General features: G+C 45.2%; 2 protein-coding genes across 3 annotated transcripts in view; both read right to left on the bottom strand.

Annotated features, from left to right (window-relative positions):
- Positions 1-19,266, bottom strand: part of igf1ra (insulin-like growth factor 1a receptor) — a 178,868-nt gene that overhangs the window by 108,163 nt on the left and 51,439 nt on the right. The gene's annotated exons all lie outside the window — the stretch shown is intronic.
- Positions 4,106-12,793, bottom strand: LOC130389329 (ceramide synthase 2-like). Of its 2 annotated transcripts, none has more exons than XM_056599064.1 (11): positions 12,751-12,793; positions 11,708-11,891; positions 11,360-11,477; positions 10,956-11,074; positions 10,599-10,656; positions 7,889-7,939; positions 7,531-7,623; positions 6,424-6,552; positions 6,220-6,326; positions 5,798-5,951; positions 4,106-5,460 (listed from the first exon to the last, which is right to left on the bottom strand). In XM_056599064.1, exons 2-11 carry the CDS (start codon positions 11,878-11,880, stop codon positions 5,323-5,325), a joined length of 1,140 nt encoding a protein of 379 aa, XP_056455039.1. In that variant the 5' UTR covers positions 11,881-11,891; positions 12,751-12,793; the 3' UTR covers positions 4,106-5,322. The 2 variants fall into 2 exon arrangements, with proteins under 2 accessions (XP_056455039.1, XP_056455038.1); XM_056599063.1 differs by lacking the exon at positions 12,751-12,793 and adding an exon at positions 12,573-12,738.

Below are 19,266 nucleotides of genomic sequence, written 5' to 3'. Positions count from 1 at the left end.
GTGTAGTAAACTTGAGAATGACTAGCGCTACTGGACATTCACCTCAGGCTAGTAAAATGTGGCCATCTAGACTAGAGCACGCACCAATCTCAGACGTGGGAGCTATTATTGGTTGCAAATACTGGTATGCCAGGTTTATTTATTTAGCATTATACATGCATGATTTATTTGTATTTGTTTGTATAGGCGCACATGTGGGAAATGTGCCACAATGCACTCAGAGCCTGAGAACGTATGCTGTCAGGAGGTACCTCAGGTAACATTAGCAGCTACCTAACCCTTTCCTTCACTTATGTTTGCAGTGCATGATTTCTGATAACATGCCACTGCAGATACTCACCTTATGTTATCGATAATAGGTTACAAGACGACTGGAACAGCTGGATGAAAGGCCTCCCTGTATGATAGACCATCCAGGTGTAGAACCGGTTTGTCTAAATGTGTTCTTGCTGCAGAACACATTCAACATTTACAGAGCTGACTACGCTCCTTTGCGACTACGGGGGATAGAGCAGTGAGTTTTACCTATAATAACCTACTTGACTGTTCATACACAATAAACTAAATAAAGTCAGCCAATGCCACAATTTCACATCATATTTTAACATATAGCCAATTTTTTCATAACCAGATACTGCATATTACGCATTAATTCACATAAAACATTGTACAGACACAATAAACATTTATTGAACGCAGTCATGAATATTTGTGCATCTAAATACAGTATAAGTGAAGAGTTCACTGAATTCAATGAGAAAACGTGAACGCAGATGTTGACATTGTAGAACCTGTTGACTAACAATGTTAAATTTTCCCTATAGAAATTTTGTGAGCTGGTGCTGGGGCTTCCTTGGGCGGAAGATACGGGTTGTTATCCCATCATGCGCTGTTCTTCATATACACCGCGAGTTTCCTGACGCCCATGGAAGATACGGAGGCTTCAAACCACCCTCCCTTGATTGAATCTGGAGACGTAGCTGGCGATGACCTCCTCCTTGTCTGGATGCTCATATTCTGAAGACAGTTCCGGCGGGATGTTTATCTTCAGAATCTCTGTACGATGCTGGGTCGACAAATACCTTCTCAATGATCATGTCCATCAAATCATTTGCATCATTCACATACTCTGTGCAATACACACAAAAGGGAATCACTAGTTACTAGATTATTCAACAACACTTGCACTTTGAATATTTGGTATATTTTCTGGTATTTATGTGCATTTATTTGTTTATTTATTTATTGAACGTCAGGTGCTGGGGACTGAGCTTTGCTATATCCCTCAGGACTGTCTTCTTGGTCAGCGCCTTCTCCAGCTTGTAGAATGCAGGAGTTGCTGAAAGACAAAAATATCATACATAATATCCTACTTATTGGTAAGTTTCCTACTTATCGGTTATGCCAAAGTCCTTGAAGGACACAGTAGCCTGGACAGCTGTAACAAAAAGTATATATTTATGATAGCAGGGCATTCTTAGGAATTAAACATGACTGCACTGTTACAGTATAAACACTACCAACCTTCACTTCTGTAATGTGAATGAAGAGTCTTCAAAGAGAGTTGTGTGCCAACATGGTGTCTCTGAGGTGGCTCAGTATTGCAGCCAATATCCCTTGTAGCAGGTAACTCCGATGATGCATGAGGCCTATCGGCAAAAAATATGTCAACCTTATCTTGCATGTATAGCTCTGTGTCTTTTAAATATCAAGCATAACTATAATATTCAAATTATATTCACCGTGTATATATAATTACTATTCACATTATAAGGAATTGTTTACATTCTCCCTGTACCTTTAGATACCTCCCTTCCTCTTTCTGGATGGGAGCTTCGTTGGTATTTGAATTGCCATTGCAGCCACAAAATCTGATACTCAGGCCATGTCTGTCGAATGACTCTTTGTTATGTAGATTCCGTTAACTGTCTTGCAGTCTCAACGATGGTCACTCCAACTCCCCTATGTCACCTTTGCATTAACTACCCACAATGCGAACGTTTCCCTATAAAAATCTCGTTCACCCATTGTCTCACTGAATGTATCCTTGGTAGCTTTGCAGCATGTGCTTTCCATAGCCTTTCTTCGTTTTCAATGGAAAAACTCACGCCACAACACGCACAAGTTCATGCTAATATACTAAAGAAACACACAGCTAATTATTTGTATACTTACATGTCCCTCGTCTGCAGGTATTCCACGCAAAGTTGGAAGGGACCCCTCGTAGAGATAAAGTTTCACAGCTAATCCTTCCGTGTACTGACCGAAGTTGGAGAAACAGTCAGTCGTAAAGTGGTTATAGCGCAGACCAACAGGTTTTTGCCAACTGTAGCCGGGACTTCGCCTTCAAAAATGAAATCAATCGACGTCGCTCTTTCGTCCTCTGGGACACGATGGAGGGATTTGTGGACGTCCATACAGCCAACAACAGAACACCTCTTGTGAATCCTCGACATGATGAATTCTAAACATGCAACACAATAGGCCGTATCTTACTTATACTCTGATTGAAGGGGGGTGGGGAAGTGGGAGTTCATATTCAAATGAGTGCCCCTTCTTACGTAGGAAGGGGCGCTGAAACTGACTCGGTCGTTTGGTAGCTTGAGGCGGGCTGCTTCCAGAAATGCGCATCTTACTCGAAAAATCATGTACAGACTTTTTTCAAAGTTTGTATGCGTGTGGGAGCACCATATATCCACAACAACACCCCAAATCCCAGGAAAAGTGCTGTTTTCATAATATGTCCCCTTTAATTTTCTCGATCAATGTCTCATCAGTCACTCCTAGGTCATCCAGGTGAGTTTTTAACAGCACTTTAACATTATCACTCAGTAACCCTGTGCTGATTGACCTAAGAAACTTCTTCTGAATGATATTTGGGCTGTACTGTACATCTGAGCTGGCATCTTTTGCAGCCGCCATTAACCTCTCGTTGAGTACAATCGCATGAAAAAGAAAGTTGTGAGGGGATTCTTTTACATCTTGAGTTATGTTAACAAGTCTGTGGAACATATCTGTAGTACGTTTTTCTTTGAAATGAGCTTTGAAAATCGTCTTCAAATGCACCAGTCAAATTACTTTTAGCTTCCAGCATATCACGTAAACTGAGTCCTGGGGTAGAAGCTTTTACTACAGCTTCGACAATTTCGGCATCCCCGTGGCCCTTACGTTTTCCAGTGTCTATTTGGTGCATGAGGTTAGTGTACGATAACTTGTCTTTCTGCCCTAACTCCCCTATCTGGCCATTAATTCGGAACTCACGTCTGATGACGACTTACGCCCCGTGCCCACTACCTCCGTCAGTTGACCGTTGCCCATTGACTTTGAATGGGGACGGACGCGCAATGCATTGTGGATCCGTCCGTTCAGTTGGAGCGTTCGCCACCGTCAGAAAGTTGAAAAATGTTCAACTTTTTCGGCAGCGACGGTTCCGTCATCCAATCAGATCGCGTATGCAAATGTAAGCACTGTGACGCGACTTGGGCTCTGACGATACTGGAAAGCGGGAAAGCGGGTCATCTTGCCTCGCAACAAGCAGGAAGAAGCGGGAAGAACCCGGCGAACCGATTTGATTGGCTGACGGATGCATCTGCAAAGACTACTCCCCCATCCGTCAGCCACGCCTTCCCACGTCCGTTGACTGACGGTGCAGTGGGCACGAGGCGTTAAGGTGCTTTGGGGAATGGAGGCTCAACGGGCGAGCTAGACGTCCTGTAGATTTTCTCCCTTAGCCAACTCATTTCTTCCTCAAGCAATTTCGTTGACTTCTGAAAATTCAACTGCATTTCAGCATATTGTTTCTGTAGCCTTTGTAGCTCCTCGTTGTGTTTCTCATCCCCATCTGGTTTTGGCGCGGTTTCGCTCAATTGCTTAGCTGTAGCTAACAAATCTTGCACAAATGTCTCTGCAACCTTGAGTTCATCGTCTTCTAATGCTTTATCTTCTGATCCATTAATTGCTCGGATCAACGTGTGCTTCTTTCCTTCTGGAGAAACTTTAGCTTGAATACACACCTCTTTTAGCTGTTCAATCTTTAGATTACAAAGTAGCTGCTCACTCAGCTCATCCTGTAGCTGCTCCAGCTCCATTTTGTGTGTTCCAACGTCTTTTATTTCTTCTAACTCTGTTTTTGCTCACGCTGAGTCCCTGTTCTGACACCAATTTTGTTGCACACTTGAAGAAAGATAACTCTCAACAGCGTGCTGGGAAATATTTTCACATTTATTCCGTATTTTGCAAACTTATTACTGCTCACTTCGTGAATGCGAATGCTTCCTTCCTTCACTTGCAGTAACAACAACGTTCTGATTTCCTTTGTTCAGTATTCCAAATCGCCATGCAACTGCATTATTCAGGGGTCTAATGCCATCTATTGGCCAAAACATGTAACTCCATCGTACATTAAGAAAATATCACAGAATCATGAAAAGGGACTACACAAAATACAAAAATGGGGGGTATACCACATACCCATTAATCAAAACTTCCGGTTAACCTGCAACACTGCCTTTAAATAATGCTTTACACTTCGATTTCAGTCAACAAAATATTTAGTCGACTAAATCTAGACTAAAACTAAAACAATTCAGAATACTAAAATCAGACTAAATATAAGTAAATTGTTGTACATAACATGTTTAACAATCTTATGCATTCGTCAAACATCAGATCATTTGTTGATACATGGACTGCCAAACCACAAGTTTTATTTCAGCAAAACTGTCACCTTAATTTATCAGCAGCAACCGCCTGTTTAGTTTAATCCAGTTTTATTGTGGTTTATGTTTGAGAATTGCTCATGTCCTTAAGCAATATTGATGGCATTGTTATCAGTTTGTTGACATTGGGCATCTAAGGACTTTGGGGTTGTTCAGACGGTAAGCTGTTCTGATCGGAGGTTCTGATCTGATCTTCTGATTTGATCTTCTGATTAATGTTCTGATCTGATGTTCTGATCTGATGACATTGCAGCGTTTGTCCAGGATCAACAACCCGGTGTGTGTGGATGGTGATTGGTGATGCTCCGTCTGAGCAGCGATGTGTTTAATGCGTAGGGCAGGGGGCGTGTTAAGCCCACACACGCATTAATAAAGCGTGTTAACCTTAAGTATGACATATTTTTGTTTTCTCCTTGAATTATTAAGTATTGCATTACGCCTATACAATCAAATGTGAATCTTGGCCAGAAGAAACGTATGGAAAAGCATTGGAAATTGCAATCTATGCAGTTTGAATCTCATTGTAGGCATCCTCTTCCACAGTAATCCATATTCATTGTCATGTATTTGTGTCTCAATCCACAACTGTCCGCCTAGTTCAGATTCAGTTGGCCCGGCCTCTGGGCCGACAGCTGGTTGTGTGATCCAGCCTCTGGTTCTCCTTCTTCGGTGGGTCCTTGCCCTCCTCTTCCTCATCACTTCTGTCCTCCTCTTCCTCGTCACTTCTTTCATCGCCTTCCAGCTGCAAGATGAACAACAGACACACAGACAAATGACATACTGTATACCTGAACAATGCGGAATGTATGTTCTGACTTCCATAAAATATTTATTATATATATTTTTTGGTGGTATATAATACTTTCAATATCATATTATAGTATTCATTTTTGTTCATTTCACCGGCTCATTAATCTAATACAACAAGATAAATACGTAACACCCGCATACTATACATTATTCACACATTACTGGACAAAATGTGCACAAAATGCAGAACTCGATGTAACCCTCTCAAAGATTTCCCAGATGTTGTTCACACACACACCACACATATAGACTGCACAACAGCTCTTCACCTTGCTGAAGAGACATTTGTAGAGCATCTTGGATATGAGCAACCCCCAGTAGAAGTGGAGAATCTGCAGCACCACCAGCATGGCGTTGAAGAAGTAGTAGCCAAAGAAAGGCTCGAAGCGCTCCACCGGATACACCCACGTACAGTGTATGAGCCTGGGGGACATGAAGAAGCATTGATTGGTTTAACATACACGTCTATCATAGAGTGGCTGACCAATCCCAATGTACATTGGAAACAACTGGTAACATTTAAGCGCAAAAAATGTACCACCTGAATTATTTGTTTTAATACATATTTGTTTTTACCTGTTGACGATTGATAATTTAATATCATTCCCAAATCGGCTCGAAAAAACAAGCACAAATCAATGATGAGCTTTCTCATTGATTTGTGGAAAATGATAGCAATCATCATACTCACCAAAAAGGTAAAATGACCATTCTGGTCAGTGCAAAGATTAAGGTAAACACCACAAACATGGCGTCGGCAGATCTCTTCCACTTGGCGTAGTTCAATATCTTTGCACCCTTGGGATCGTGGACACATCAGAAAGGAATTAGCTGGTTAAGGTCAACAGCACATACTCAGGTGTTGTGTTTATTGTGTGGTCAGGGCTGAACTGACCTCCAACAGTATGTCGGCGCTGTCATGGGTTGCCATGACGAGCGTTCCGATGCGGATGTAGTTCGAAGCCCAAGAGAATGCCAGGAGCGTCAGGGTGGCTATATGATGGACAACCTGCTCTTTGAAGTCCTGCACACACACACAGACACACACACACACACAGACACACACACACACACACACACACACACACACACACACACACACACACACACACACACACACACACACACACACACACACACACACACACACACACACACACACACACACACACACACACACACACACACACAATTGTATATTGCATTCAAACTAATAGTGCTCGCTTGTTCAAAAACTACGGTGGGCAGTATGTGCCAAGAAGCTGTGTCATGAGTCATGACATCCAATACTACCTCATCGAGTCATTCGAGTGATGATGAGGTTCCTTATTTCAAACTGCATTGAATCATTAGTGTAAGCTAATGATGTATGAGTAATTATTCCTCGAGCAAGATAGTGAATTATTTCAGTCATCATTCACGCTGGCTCAGAGTGAAAATGCGTTTGCATTTCCTGTACCATGTAGTGCTTTTTGTCCCTCTCGGCAGTTCATAGACCGGAAGAACATGGAAGCCTCCATGAAGCTTACCCGTCCTATGTAACTACATATTAATAATTCTTCGCTCAGGAGGATAAGTGAGATTTTTGGCAGAGATAATTTTACAACAATGAGGACTTATTTATGAATGAATACGTTGATTTGAGGTAATAAATGACTTAAAATATTACACAGTGTCCCTTTAACAGGTGTCCATGTATCAGGGATTTATGGACACCCTGCAGCCAATCAGAATCAAATATTCCAAAAAATATAAGCGGCGTATTGATCTACTATTTTATGATGCTGTGCTCAGTCAGCAGCAAGTAGAACCGACAAGTCAGCGGGCAATCTGCCGGGTTAATGCCCTCCTCCCAATCAGAATCAAGCATTCTTAAATGAAGTAGAATAAGCAAACATATTGTCTAATACAAAACCATTAAGCTATAGTAATGTAAATGTAGTATATTTGTATCGTACATTATATAATAATATATTTATTGGTTTGTATGTGCCCCACTCACCTTGCGCTTCACATCAAATGTGAGACTGAGGAGCAGAGAGAGGTAGAAGCCCATTTCCATCAGGTAATACCAGTACTGAGATGGCAGCATCGACTACGTACAAAAAGGGAAATCTGAAGCGACACTGTGAACACACACAAGAAAGCACGCACGCACGCTCACTCACTCACTCACTCACTCACTCACTCACTCACTCACTCACTCACTCACTCACTCACTCACTCACTCACTCACTCACTCACTCACTCACTCACTCACTCACTCACTCACTCACTCACACACTCACACACTCACATTCTCAAACACACTCTCTCTCACTCACTCACTCACTCATACAGATAGATGCTGAGTAATTCACCTGTTTCGGGAAGCCTTCCCAAACATCTCTCAGATTGTAAAGCCAAGGTTTCTATAAGTGATAAAGCAACAAAAAGGAAAACAAGTTCTCGATTACTTGAGTTTGAGAATCATTTTGAAAAACACGAATGCAGGCATTTTTTTGTTTTCCTGAAAAGGTGGGCACAAAGAAGATACATGAGGCTCGTCTCGACTGAGAGGCTTGTCCCTCTAGTGATCTGTGGGTCTGGCTTGGGAGAGAGGATCCGCCCAACTTCACCGTTTAGCTGTCCAGTTAGCGGCACAGCTAGAACCTTCCTCGAGGTAGGAGCTTTCTGAGCAGCTCCTAACTAGTCTGCGCTGATTGGATACGGTTGAGGCGAGTCCTCGACATTAGGGGCCCTATCATGCATCCAGCGCAATTGACTTTCTACACCGACGCATGTATCTTTGCTAGTTTGCAACCGGCGCAAAGCCGAAACTATGAAGGTATTATTGTAGCAAAAGTCTTTAGCACCTGTAATTGCAGAATTTGAATGCGTAGGCCTACACTAAAGTCACAGTAAATTTGAAGTCGTATATATTTATTTTGCATGTGTACTCTAAAGTCACAAATGTGTAACAGTACATTTGTAGTCGTAAATATTTTTTATACCATTGTAAACACAAAATAGGGTCTACGAGCATATTCTTCTCTGTTCTTACTTGAACTAAGTCACTAAGTTACTTTTCACAGATGTGCAACTTCTGATGCATTAGTTCAAATTTGGGTTTACGAATGCACACCTTTTGGGCATGTTCTCAGATTATGAAACACGGGTGTGCGAATGTGTTTTGCACCTACTGCGCTGCAATAATTGTAGCCAAAAAATTTGCGCACCTGTAACACAGATTTGCATTCTCGTAGACCCTATTTTGTGTTTACAATGGTATAAAAAATATTTACGACTACAAATGTACTGTTACACATTTGTGGTTAGAGTAGGCCTACACATGCAAAATAAATATATACGACTTCAAATTTACTGTGACTTTAGTGTACGCATTCAAATTCTGCAGTTACAGGTGCTAAAGACTTTTGCTACAATAATACCTTCAGAATTTTCCCCCGCAGCAATCCTGCGCCACTAAACTTGTGCGCTGAGAGGCATGTCGGCGAAAAGCGGAGGCGTGTTCCGGCGCAAATGATACATGGTGCAATACACATCGATAAAACAGTTGTGCAACTGACCGACAAATACCTGGTCTGCACTAGCGGATAGCGCAGTTGGGGTTGCTAGTTCGACGTAGGCCTACCATGGCAGGTCAGAACTGCAAAATAAGCTTACACACCAGTAGGCTACATGCAAATGATTTGCCTAATTTAAATATTATGAGGATGATGTGGATTGTGGAAACCTTATTTTTTTCCATAGGGGCTGCATGAATGAACACTGTATATATAGGTACAATAATATTAATAACAACAATAAACTCGAGCAATGTAGGCTAAATAGGCCTACCAGCCTTCCAAGTCAAAATCTCTTTTTACGGTAAATAATAACGTTGGTTAAATTATTTGGGAAAGAACAGATGATACAGCGGTAATAAGTTCTATTTAAATCAATGCAGCTGCAAACACTGTACAGAAAACACATATTTTCTTGACGCAGACATCGTGTACAAGCCCATAACTTTTAGGATTTAATCGTGAGAAAACATTGTTTTACCGCGAGTGAGTGTTAAAAAGAATGAATGAATGCAGGCGCGCGTGTATGCATCCATCCGTTTAAACACACGTAAACTAAACACGTAACGCATAATAGGCCTACAGTCCATGGCAATGTACATTAACGGGGGAATACATGCACATTAGGAACATAAGTCGATAACGATAATGTATACAATACTGGTAAGAAACTATGTGTTAATGTAATTGCCGCATATCATTAAATAGACCAACAGTTGCGGCCACATTACCGCATATCATATGTGTGTTAAGTGTTCTTTGCCGAAATTTACATGACGACTCAGTATTTCCGAAGTTGTAGAAGAAAACGCTATTCCATGTGTGAATTAGGCCATATTATTTGGCCATAAACAGAGCCATTTGAAGTTTAAAATGTATGTGGTCATGCATCTGTCTCATCGGAGACTGCAAACACGCTGTCAAAATATCAACTCGGAGGTTCAAATGCGCTCATGGCTCTCAAAGGGGATGGGAGATGGCATTCTCATTGGTTTATTGCACGTTACGCCCAGACCACACCTACGGGTAATTAGGCTACTTTGGGGCAACCCTTTTAAGACTTGCGTCGGGCGCAAGAGTAAATTAGTCGCCGGTATAATAGCAACAGGGGCAGAGACCTGTCCACAACGCTACTTCCGTTTTGCGCTTCTGACTTCGGTTTCATACCGTTAAAATAGGGCGCTAGATGTAGCTGAATGTAGTATTGTATCGAATTTTGCATGTGGTGAAGTTTTAGGATTTTCAATCAAAAACACACTTTAACATTACAGAAAAATAGACTTACCATTTGCCCTTGTCTAAGACGTTGCATTGCATTTTGCTGATGTAAATTCCTTCACACAGTGACACTGTTATCGCCTTGCTTTGCGGTTTGTTTTGACGCCAAAAGGAACTAAGTGAGTGGGTGTAGCCAAAACACTGAGCCGCTTTCGAAGCAGTCCCTCAGTCGGAATGCGCCTCTACATCGCTGTGTTATCATTGGATCGGAAAAGCAAATACTTACATCGTAGAGGGCAAGGATTCCTCCAAGAAAGGCAAATAAGTAGAATGTACATCTCCAACTGTTAAGAGGCGAGCATATTATGCAGTCACAACGGCAGTACAACACAACTAAAAACAAACAAACATGCGCACACACACACACACACACACACACACACACACACACACACACACACACACACACAACCACACACACACACACACACACACACACACACACACACACACACACACACACACACACACACACACACACACACACACACACACACACACACACACACACACACACACAAACACACACACTCCCACTACCACTCCCACTCCCACTCCCACTCCCACACACACACACACTCACCTGGCCTCACAGAACCTCTTGCACAGACCGGCCCGGTCCTGGTTCCTCCGTCTCCTGAACCAGACCTGAACCCTCCGCTCGGACCAGCTTGTCTTCTTGCACAGCGACCTCACCTCAGCCTGATAGCCCAGAGAGAGGCGGCTTTAGGATGGAGGCTGTGTGTAACAACGTACACAAACCAGCCAATCTGAATGGCTCTCACATTGAATAACTGAATACGGATATAAAACCAGTTATTCCTGATTAAGACTCGTACTATAATCGTGCACTGCAAGTATTCTTATAGGTTATGTGGAATCCTCTTTTTTACCAACCTCATGTCTGTGAATGAGAGGCAGAGTAGGTTAAAGGCCGTGAAAGAGCGGAGTGCAGCTGTCATCGGCGACCCGTGGAGCATCACATACCTGTGAAGGGCAGTGTGACATGTGGCAGAAGTAGGCGTCCAGCGCGCAGCTGGGCTCTGGTGGCAGACGACGCCTATCTCTGATCCCCCATGCCTCAGCCAGCGGAGACGCCAGATACCTGATACCCACAAAGAACCAACCAGAAAAACAGGAAATTACCTGCATCTCATTCATTCTGTCACGCAGACCCCTGCACAACATTTATTCATTTAGCAGACGTTTTTGGATCCAAAGAAACTTGCAATGAGCTACTTGTCATGCATGAAGACAAGGAGCAGAACATGTGATTGAACCCATGGCCTCTTGGCCGTGTTCTTCCCCGCAACACATCAGCTCTGTGGTCCTCACCTCTCAAAGAGGTACCTCACAAGGAGTAGAGCAAAGGCACATGGGAGGGCCAGGTACAGGTGGGAGGGTCTGGCGTAGACCAGTCCGTCGCCGTCCTTGAGGTCAGACCAGGAGACGTTTTTGGGAAGCCACAGGCGTTCCCACCATAGGAACTCGCTGACCTGCTCTAACATGCCTGCGTTGGCTGACGAGGAAAAACAAAGGCACTATTATTTCTCCTAATCAGAGCCACATCCTAAAACACATGGAAAATACAATGTAATGTAATTGACCATATGGGAATACCCATATAGTGCCATATTAATGTTTAATTATGGGAATATATTGTCAGGGAGTTCTGTTGGTTTGGACATTGGGTCATTGTAAGAACATATCTGTTGTAAAATGGGAGGTGGAGTATTTCCTCCCTTGGACTCTGAACAGACAGTAGAGATCAAAGATCAACCACCCTTGCATCCCGCAATCAGAAGAAAGGGTTTCGCAACCTAAACAATAGCTTCAGTCCAGATATTGTATACATACACATTAAATATATGCTTAAGTGCCTGTTCTTGGGAGCTTTTCTCATCCTAAGCAGGGTCTATTAGCCAAGTTGCAATGGGGGGCCTGCAGAGACAAGTGGTCCTGAGGATAAGTATACAAGTCTGAACAGAGAATCTACAGGAGCTACATTTCACTCAAATCAAGAGTGGGTGACAGCACATTTACCTACTGTCCAATGGAACGTAAAATCCAAACATTCTGTATTCTCTCAAATTAACCCCAAATGTATGTATGTGCACTGGTTGCACACACACACACACACACACACACACGCACACACACACCGCTCAATTTGTATAGACTCAGAGACATACAGACTTACCTTTAATATTGGTTGTTTACTGTTCAGAGAGGCTAGTCCAACTAACGGGGGTGCTAATTGACATCACTGTTAGGCTAACATGCATCTCTTTGGTCGGGCTACAGCCCGATTGCAAGCAGGGAGTGAGAGTAGAGAGTACACTACAAGTATATAGAGCACGATCTAGAGATGGGCTTACCTGCTGCGGTGAACAAACGGGCTGCGCCTGTTTTCTGTGTGAGTGTTTGAGTGCGTGTGTGTCACTTTATCTCTTGGTCTCTGGCTTACATTCAGGTTGTTATCACTGCTCTGATTATACCACATGTGTTGTTTAAGTCATCAACGTCATCCCATTACTGTAACTGAGCCCCAGCGATCGTAGGCCATGTCTTTTGCCTGCACGTTTTCTCATGCAGCTGAAGGTGTGTGTGTGTGTGTGTGTGTGTGTGGGGGGGGGGGGGGGGGGGGGGTGGGACGCTACAGCTCACACCCACATCTGTTATATGCTGAGGATCAGCCACGCCACCAGCATGCCCCCTGATAAAGGCCAATTTGTCGGTTGAGCGGGAGAAAAGGAATGGTGTGTGTGTGTGTGTGTGTGTGTATGTCTTGGAGGGAGGGGGTTGTGGAGGGGTTGGGTAATGGAGGAAACAGAAAGAAGTGAAGACTGCATGGGAAGGTCAAGGGTGGGTAAGAGCAAGAGATAACGAGGGCAAAATAACATCATTGGAGATAGCAAACCCGGATTATCAGCATTGATAATGGCCTGCTCTGTTTGAGCTGCTTATAAGAAAGATATCCTTGACTTTTCAATGTATTGATATAATATTTTGATGACAAGGTGGAAAATCCACAATTTTCTTTTCTGGAACCAAAGATTACTTTTAATTTTCAATAGCTTGGACGTGAAAACCAACAAATTGGGGAATAAGGAATTACTGATGTTTTACTGATGTTGTACTTCTGCTTCCCCACAGGGTGGCAGCATACCCTTTCACCCCGGCTCCGCTGCCCTCTTGCTTCCTATCAGGAGGAACTTACTGTAGTGGCTTTATGTTCAATTTGCTGTCATCAAACTAAATAACATTATTATTTATGATTTTAAAGTAATTCATTAAATTTAAGAGCATTGTTAACCCCACAAGCTAATAAATAAAATAAGGCTATTAAAAATGGATTGTTTTATTATCACTTTCATGTGAACAGAAAAATGTATGTATATATCAAAACACTATGTATAAATAGTAGATCTACATGCGTAACTGTCTTGATCGACACTATGTGTGCAATATCATGATACAATTCCCTCTGTTCTACAGGGCAGCAACGCTGAGACTATGAGGAGCAGACACTATTGAGCTCCGACTGTGGGCAGAAACCAACAATAAAACAAACATTATCCATAGGAATCAGTAGAAAGAATTTCAGCTTCAATAAGTCTCCACGGTGATTTGCATTGTGGCATGGCAAAGAGAGTTCCAGAAGCCAGTATCTGGGATCTGAATTGTCCAATACTCCATTTGTCCAAATCACCACTAATGGAAATGATAGGATTTCGCATTTCTCCTATATCAAACAGAGATCCTGTACATAAAAAAAAAGATCCTTGCTGCACCTCTGCAAGAACTTCTTCATGAGCATCAGAAAAAGAGTTGCACTTGTTTGCAGTGTTTACACCGATGCATTGCAACAGGGCGAGCACAAGAAGTAAGAGGTTAGGTTGAGGCTTCAGGTTCAAACGCCCATCCAGAGTCAGTCTCTCTCCCCGCTGGCCCGTCCTCACAGCAGGCTGTCGCCTTTCAGTTCGCTGGGGGACGGAGGGATGCGCTCTCCCTGCTGGGTGAAGCCGGTGGACTGGCTGGGCTTGACCGCCCTGTCCTCGGCCCCGGGGCCCAGCCGGCGGGCGGGTAGCGTGGAGCAGCGGCTCTTGGCCCTGCTGCGCGGCTCCTGGGGAGGAGGGCCTCTCAGGGTGAACAGTTCGAAGGGGAGCTGGGCCTTGGGCGACTCTGGCCCGGCTGGGGGCGAGTGGGCTGGCTGCAGGGGGGTGAGTGAGCGGGGCGTGCGAGGGGGAGAAAAGGGGTCAGCCGGGGGGAGGGACACTCCGGAGCACAGGGGGACCAGTGGGATGTTGGAGGACATCTGCTGGAGCTTGGTCAGGCTGGTTGATTGGCTCGGGCGCGGGAAGCTGTAGGAGGCTGCGGAGCCTCTGGGGCGGGAAGGCAGGGTGGAGCATCGCGCCATGCCCCTGGACCGGGCGTCTGGAGGCGGGGGCCCTTTGAGCGAGTAGAGCCCGGGGTCCGACTCCAACGCCCTGGTTGATACCGTTGCGCCCGAGAGACTGTAGGACGAGCCTTGCTTGGGTGCTAGATGGCGGGGACCAGGGAGCTCAAAGAGGTTGGGTGGCTGTTGTCTGGTGTCCGAGAGGGGCAGCTCCATTTCCCGGCCCTTGCTTGAAGAAGGACCGTCATCATCGTCATCATCTGCGGGGGGGAAAAAGTCACATCATTAGCCAGATATGGTGTATTTAAATTACAGTCACATCACTGAAGGAGCTGACAAAGGAAGGTATGATGAGCTGTGGCCTCTCACCTAACAAACCCAGTTGGTCCATGAACAAGTCTAGATCAATGGAAAAGTGCTGTTCCTCCTCCTCCACCACCTTGGCCTCCTCCACCCCCACTGTGCCGTCCTCCACCACCGCTGCCTCCTCCACCACCACTGTGCCGTCCTCCACCAACCCCTTAGCCTCCTCCACCACCACCGCTGCCTCCTCCACCACCACCGCTGCCTCCTCCACCACCACCGCTGCCTCCTCCACCACCACCGCTGCCTCCTCCACCACCACCACCGCTGCCTCCTCCATCACCACCATGGCCTCCTCCACCTCCTCCACCACCACCGCTGCCTCCTCCACCTCCTCCACCACCACTGTGGCCTCCTCCACCACCACCTTGGCCTCCTCCACCTCCTCCCCCACCGCCCTGGCCTCCTCGACCACTACTGTTTCCTCCGCCTTCTCTTCTGGCCTATGTTCTCCTGCCTCCTCTTTCTTTTCTGCTAAATGCTCCTCCATCTCCTTTCGGCAGAGGACCAGATCGACAAGACCATTGTCCGCTCTTTCTTCAGCCTCCCCTCCTGTTGCCATCTCAAGTTCAGGGTCCCTCTCACGCGTGGTCCCAGGTCTCCCCAGATCCACTTTGACGCCAAGTTCTACCTCCTTCTCCTCGTCTTGCTCCTTCTCCTCCTCCTCTTTCTCCTTCTCCCCCTCTTTCTCCTTCTCCCCCTTTTGCTCCTTCTCCTCCTCTTTCTCCTTCTCCTCCTCTTTCTCCTTCTCCTCCTCTTTCTCCTTGTCCTCCTCTTTCTCCTTCTCCTCCTCTTTCTTCTTCTCCTCCTCTTTCTTCTTCTCCTCCTCTTTCTCCTTCACTTTCTCCTTCTCCTCCTCTTTCTCCTGCTCCTCCTCTTCCTCCTTCAACCCCTCTTCCCTTTCTTCCTCCTCTTTCCTCTCCTCTGCCTCCTCCTGCTCCTCCTCCTTCTCTTCCTCTTCCTCGTCCTCGTATGGGGCCTCCACCACGATGTCGATGTTTGCGGGGAACGCGGGCGCCACCTCCTGTGGGGAGCGAGGCTTGGAGGCGGCCTCCTCGTTGAGCAGGAACTCCATCAGCATCATGTTCTCCTTCTTCAGCTGGTCCCTCAGGGAGCGCGGCACGTCGGGGATCAGCCACGCCACCAGCATGCTGAGGAACATGGCCAGGTTCTGCAAGCACAACACCAACTGGTTATATGGAGGACCCTGGGTTCACAGAGCTTTGAGGGTTTTCACGTTAAAAGGGAAATGATTGGACCTTTATTTTAGCACATTATTTCTAATAAGTTCTATTAAACAGATGACAAGCCCAGCTGATAAGAGGTGCCAGAATGTTTGAACAGAGCTTCTAAACAACTGATAAATAAAAGACGTATTTTTTTAATGAATATGTTATATATTCCCTTCTGTCAAAGGTCATGGTGACCTCGAGGAGTTGCCACTGACGATTTAGAATCCCGTTTTTGTCCTAAGGTCACATATTGGTTAAAGTGACCAACGGTTGACCAATGAGGGACCTTCAGTGGGTGTTTTGTGGGCCGTACCTGGAAAAAGATGACGAAGGCCAGTCGCGCAGCCAGGACCGACCAGTACTGTTTGGAGAAGGTGTATGCATCATCGGCCCAAGGGGGGTCCCTGTAGTCCTTGTATCTGATTCACAGTGAAACAGTGGTATTCAGATACAGTCCCATACAAACTCACCCAATGTGCTATAAAAGATCACTCCTTGTTATGCAAAATATTTCATGGTTGACTACTGGTTTCCTCACATGACATTTTTCACCAAAGATTGGATTTGAGATTTCACAAAAACAATTTGAGTTCATAATTGTTTGCCTGACATCCTCAAAGAGATGATGGCCGATGAGGTTTGTTCATGTGGTGGTAAATATACCTTTGCAAGTTCTGAAGATATAACGATTTGGCTAGGCTTTTTCCAGTAGTCTGAACATTGTTATTGGATACTTGACCATCAAGCCAGTGATGGAGGATGCCAGAGCTGAAGGTGCCTCTGACCTGCACATGGAGACGCCCCTGATCAGGGTGGATGTGGGCGCGCTTCCTGCTGGGAAGTTGCTGATGTTGAAGTAGGCCAGCGAGTGCTCTGTGTAGCCGTGCATGGTGCCATTGGCGCTGTACATGTACTGGTACAGCATTCGGGGAATGAACTCTGACGTGAAGGAGATGACGAACGCCTGCAATCCATACAGCAGAAAATGTTTAAAACCGAAATATGGTAAATATCGGTAAAGAGCTCTTAGTGGCAGGGAAGGGGTCTGCCCTCTACATCTATCTAACGACTGACAGCACATTATGCCAAGCCTCTTAATGTCAACACATTAGTCACACTTATTATATGTGTAAAGATTGATGATGAATTAAATTAGCAGCCATTAGAGCTGTGGCTGTTGCTAATTCAAATTTGTAGTTCTCAACAATTAAGTTGAACCAAAATATTTTTTTCTCCAATCTGCCATTCTTCTTCTAAGATGGCAACGATACATTTTACCCCACGGCCATCCAACAAACACACAAAACAAATGTGTGTTAATGCAGACACAAGCAAGCTGCACTATACGGTCACACGCATTTTAGGCGAACACAGTCTTGTGAACTAGGTGGCCAACTAGTAGCCAATGGGCATGTACAAATACAAACACACACACGTACAAACACACGCACATATACACCAACACACACACACACACACACACACACACACACACACACGCACACACACACACACACACACACACACACACACACACACACACACACACACACACACACACACACACACACACACACACACACACACACACACTTACATTTGTAATGACCGAGAACTTGCTGATTCCACAGAGTATGTTGTACCAAATCCCTGAAGATTGCAAGGAAGGAGACAAAGAGAGATAGGAAGGAGAGACAGTGTGTGTGTTTGTGTATGTGTGTGTGTGTGTGTGTGTGTGTGTGTGTGTGTGTGTGTGTGTGCATTGCGCGTGTGCATGTTTGTGTATGAATGTTCGATTTGGAGTAGAACATAGGAACAGGATAAGAAGAAGAAGAAGAGGAAGAAGAGGAAGAAGAAGAGGACAAGTTGAGCGAGGAAGAGCTCATTCCAAACAGAGGGGAGCGTGGTGAAACGCCCACTAGTGACACGCAGAGGAAGAGGTGTTGTCCGTACCTATGTCCTTACACCTCACTGCATCAGGCCGGCGGATCTCGCTGACGAATTTCGCAGCGTCCAGGCGGATCTCGATGACGTTGTTGAGCAGGGCGAAGGCAGGAGCCAGCGGAAAGGAGGCCACGAACAGAGACACGAAGCCGTACTGGATGACTGGAGAGAAGCACGGGGGAAAGGAACACACACACATGAACATGCACATGCACGCACACAACCACACCCATGCAGACACACAATACCAAACACATACACTAACACACACATACGCCCGTGCACAAACATACACGCACACACACACACACACACACAACCACACCATTGCGGACACACAAACACACACACAAACACACACTTACAACGACACTCACACAGAATGACACACACACTGACTTACATGCCGATGCAAAATCCCACGCTCACGGGCGCAGGCATTCCCACACACTCACACACGTACACGCACACACATACACACAGGCTGACACGTGCACAACAACATAGGGTGAGAGGGGTTCTATATTGTGGCCTGTGAAGCCCTTTGAGCCTCTTAAAGTGATTATGGGTAATATAAATGAAATCAACTATACTTGATTTAAATCCTAGAGATTTAAACAGTACACAGACTGAAAGAGAGAGTGAACATATTATAACAGGGAGTGGAGACCCTTGTCAGCAGTGTGAGCGTAGCCTAGCGAGGGATACTCACTCATCTCCATGTATTCTGGGCAGGTTCCTTCGAACGGCTCCAGGGCGAAGTCCTTGTCAAACTGCTGCTTGGGCCTGCGGGGACCCTGCTCCTGCGCCTCAGCCCCACACGCCGCTCTCTGCTTCCCCTTCTCCTCCTGCATCGTTCTGTACATCTTCTTCAGCTTACTGCACACATACAGGGACACAAGAGTGTGTGTGTGTGTGTGTGGGGGGGGGGGGGGGGCAGGGGGACAGAGAGGGAG

The sequence above is a fragment of the Gadus chalcogrammus genome, chromosome 9 (genome assembly GCF_026213295.1).
Source record: "Gadus chalcogrammus isolate NIFS_2021 chromosome 9, NIFS_Gcha_1.0, whole genome shotgun sequence".
In the NCBI taxonomy this organism is placed as follows: Eukaryota; Metazoa; Chordata; class Actinopteri; order Gadiformes; family Gadidae; genus Gadus; species Gadus chalcogrammus.
This window is presented reverse-complemented; position numbering and strand designations above follow the sequence as displayed.

Coding starts and splice junctions, on each gene's coding strand:
- LOC130389329 (XM_056599064.1), bottom strand. CDS start 11,880: ATGTTAGAGCAGGTCAGCGAGTTCCTATGGTGGGAACGCCTGTGGCTT. Junction 11,075..11,359: donor TGTCACACTGCCCTTCACAG/GTATGTGATGCT, acceptor CTGGGCTATCAG/GCTGAGGTGAGGTCGCTGTG. Junction 5,952..6,219: donor ATGGTCATTTTACCTTTTTG/GTGAGTATGATG, acceptor CATGTCCCCCAG/GCTCATACACTGTACGTGGG.